Below are 3,278 nucleotides of genomic sequence, written 5' to 3'. Positions count from 1 at the left end.
TAATATAAGAAAGTTGGACTTCTTCTATGTTGTTGCGGAATGCGTTATCCGCATAATATATGATTTGAACTCTTTGTTAAAGTACTGTGAATTTGGAACTTAAATTTGAATTTTAAAATACCAACGAATTATTTTACTTCATGGTTTTTGGCTACATATTTACAGGAAACGCTATGGATTTTCTGATGTTAATTTAATAATATGTATTGGTCGTCAAAATCAAGTTAAAATCTGTGTATCACGTCGGATTGGAATATTTATAAAGAAATGCATAAAGAGTCACCTCTGTTTTGGAAATATATAATTTTAGTCTTTTCAAACGAGAACACTTTTGCTTACAATTTGATAAACTTAAATCTGTAATAAGCTTGTCTTTGAATTGAACTTCATACTCCGGAATACCAGTATCCCTAATTTAATTGTAAGGCAGAGTATTATTTGTCTGAAATAAAAACCATTATTTCAGTACATATACAGGAAATAAAAATTACAAATCACGCAGTACTTTACTTTATAAAAGTTATACAATAAATTTGTAGGGCCTAGCTTCTTCCTGATAAACAACCGAAAAAATAAAATTCAAAAAGTCACCAAAAAATTTGGGATTATTGCACAAAAATTGGAGATATTTGTACATACATATAAAAGCAGAATATTGTTTATTCATGGTTTTTTTCGTTCGTCTTCGCGGACCCCCTAGGATTTTACTACGGACCACTAGGGGTCCGCGGACCCCCATTTGGGAACCGTTGGTCTATAACGTTCAAACATACAAAAAAACACACATTAATTTTTATATATAAAGATAAGGTTGAAGGACGTTATTTTAACATGACATAATACATAGTTCATTTTATAGGATTACCCACTATAAATTTCCCGCCCTTTTTTATTTTAATTCTTGTATTCTTTTGGATTACTGTTACGATTCCGTCCATGTTAATTTCAACTATACATAATGGTAGAAAAGTAATCATTACAAAGTTTTTAATATTATGGCAAATGCGAAGAAAATTTCAAAAAGGGCCTTAAGGGGGTCTTGACTCTATTATCTTCTTCTATCGAAATATTCTTAATTAAAATAGACCTTTGGAATTCTATATATAATGGAACATAAGGAACATTAATGCGGATATATGAAAGAAGGAATTGGGAGTTAAATTTTCCAAATTTTTCATAAGTTTAATAAAAATGTGGCATTAGAAACTATTCTTCTACTTTTTGATGTAGGGAGCTTAATATGCCCAAGACGATTGCGATATGGAGGTAGATTTGTGTTAGGATTCCACCTGAGATTTCGTAGGCAAAAAATGATAAATTGTTTTTGCACGGATTGAAGTTTTCTAATATTTATGTTGTACTGAGGATCACAGATGTCATATGCGTATTCAAGAATAGGTCTAACTAATGTTGTAAATGGACATTTTGTCACATAAGTATCATTAAATTCCTTTGCCCAAAGTTTTATGAAACTTAGGACACCAGTTGCCTTGTTGACAGTCATAATAATAATATGAGAATTAAAATTGATTCTTCAATCAAATTTAACTCCTAAATCTATAACTGATTCAGTCAGTTATGGACGGAGAATACATTGCGAAGGATATGTGATGACATTTTCTTAATTTCCAAGATATGGAGTACATTTTTTTAACGCTTTTCAGGTTGGTAATGTCCTGTTTTGCCAGCGTGCTGTATATATTCAAAATAATATCACACAGTTAAATACTCTTTATTATACATATGTATGTATGTAAATTACAAAATATAACCCTCTCTCTTCGATACCCATAAAGAACATCTTTTTTATTGATACAAGTCTATGCTGTGATTACTGGCACGAAATCATCGTCGTCCGTAGCTGCTAATGCATCCTTGACAATATCCTTACATTCCAGGAGATCTTTTGCACAAACATCTGGCTTTTTTTCCAATTCTTTGGTAGAAAAAACAATTCAATAAATAAAATTTGGTTTCAAATAAAAAAAAAATTTCACTTACCTTTTATGTCTTTCACACACATATATTCTTCCAAAAAACAATCATTTATAAAAGAACAATCAAACGATTTGCCTTCATTATTTGTAATGGTTGCACAAATTGGCTCATAATCAATAAGACAAGATTTAAAGCAATTGGATTCGTCATCACCCCTGACACAGAAGAATAGGCCCAATAATAAAAGTATGCAACCAGTAATAAAATGCATTCTTAAGATTAGGAAATAGTTTACACTTCAATAAGACAATTTTAGAAGTCGTTGAATGTGAAGCACTTTATATATTATTTTGGAAACAACTGTCTTAAATATTTTATTAATGAGAGAATATTGTAATGTGTTTATGACTGAACACGTATTTCAGTAAAAGTTATTAAATAGGCAATTATGAATCCATAAGCTAGTTAAAACATTATATTTGAAATTTATAACTTTTTCCGATCGATCTAAAATGGTGTTGCATCATTCCCACATTTAATTGACATCAAAAAAGATGGGGGGTATATTGTTATTGTCAGTCCGTTTGTAACACATCGAAATATTCGTCTAAGATCCATAAAAGTATAAGTATTCTGGGTCCTTATTAGATTCTAAGATGTTCGTCTGTCTGTCTGTCTGTCTGTTGAAAACACGATAGAGTCCATGTTTATGCTGAATTTCACCTATAGCGGTGATATTCAGCATAAACATGTTTTATAGATCTCCTCATAAAATTTTATAAGAATCGGCCCATAATTGACCCTACCCGCTATATAAGGTCCCCTTCAGGAAATGTCTTTAAAGCTTATAACTGCTCAAAAAAGTATCTATAGCGGTAAGATTCGACATGAACATATTTTATAGGAACCTAAAACTCTTTGACAAATTTTATAAGGATCGGTACATAACTGACCCTACCCCTCATATAAGGTCCCCTTCAGAAAATGACTTTAACACTCAGTACTGCCTTAAAAGTACGAGTGCAGCAATAACACTAAATATGTTTCATACATGCCAAAATTTCTCTACCAAATTTTATGAGAATGGGTTTATAATTGACCCTAAGCCCTCTTCAGAAAATGACTTTAACGTTCATTTTTGAGTATAGCGATGAAATTCGACATAAATAAGTTTCTTACAAGACAAAATCTATCTGCCAAATTGTGTGAGGATCGGTTCTTAAACGCTAACTTTCATAAATATACGAGTACAGCGAAGAAATTCGACATAACTAAGTTTATTACAAGCCAAAATCTCTCTATCAAATGTTATGAAAATCGGTCCCCTTCAGAAAATTCCT

General features: G+C 31.2%; 1 protein-coding gene across 1 annotated transcript; it reads right to left on the bottom strand.

The window, feature by feature from the left end:
- Nucleotides 1-1,713: 1,713 nt before the first annotated feature.
- Nucleotides 1,714-2,268, bottom strand: LOC119600981. The gene is made up of 2 exons (XM_037951588.1): nt 2,002-2,268; nt 1,714-1,936 (listed from the first exon to the last, which is right to left on the bottom strand). The coding sequence occupies exons 1-2, from the start codon at nt 2,207-2,209 to the stop codon at nt 1,821-1,823; spliced, it is 324 nt and encodes a 107-aa protein (XP_037807516.1). The 5' UTR covers nt 2,210-2,268; the 3' UTR covers nt 1,714-1,820.
- Between the last annotated feature and the right edge of the window lie 1,010 nt (nt 2,269-3,278).

This window comes from Lucilia sericata, unplaced genomic scaffold (genome assembly GCF_015586225.1).
Source record: "Lucilia sericata isolate MDLA Ls3-8-SP2 unplaced genomic scaffold, ASM1558622v1 Contig000132F_arrow, whole genome shotgun sequence".
NCBI classification, from domain to species: Eukaryota; Metazoa; Arthropoda; class Insecta; order Diptera; family Calliphoridae; genus Lucilia; species Lucilia sericata.
Note: the sequence above shows the minus strand (reverse complement) of the source record. Positions and strands in the feature narration are given on the sequence as shown.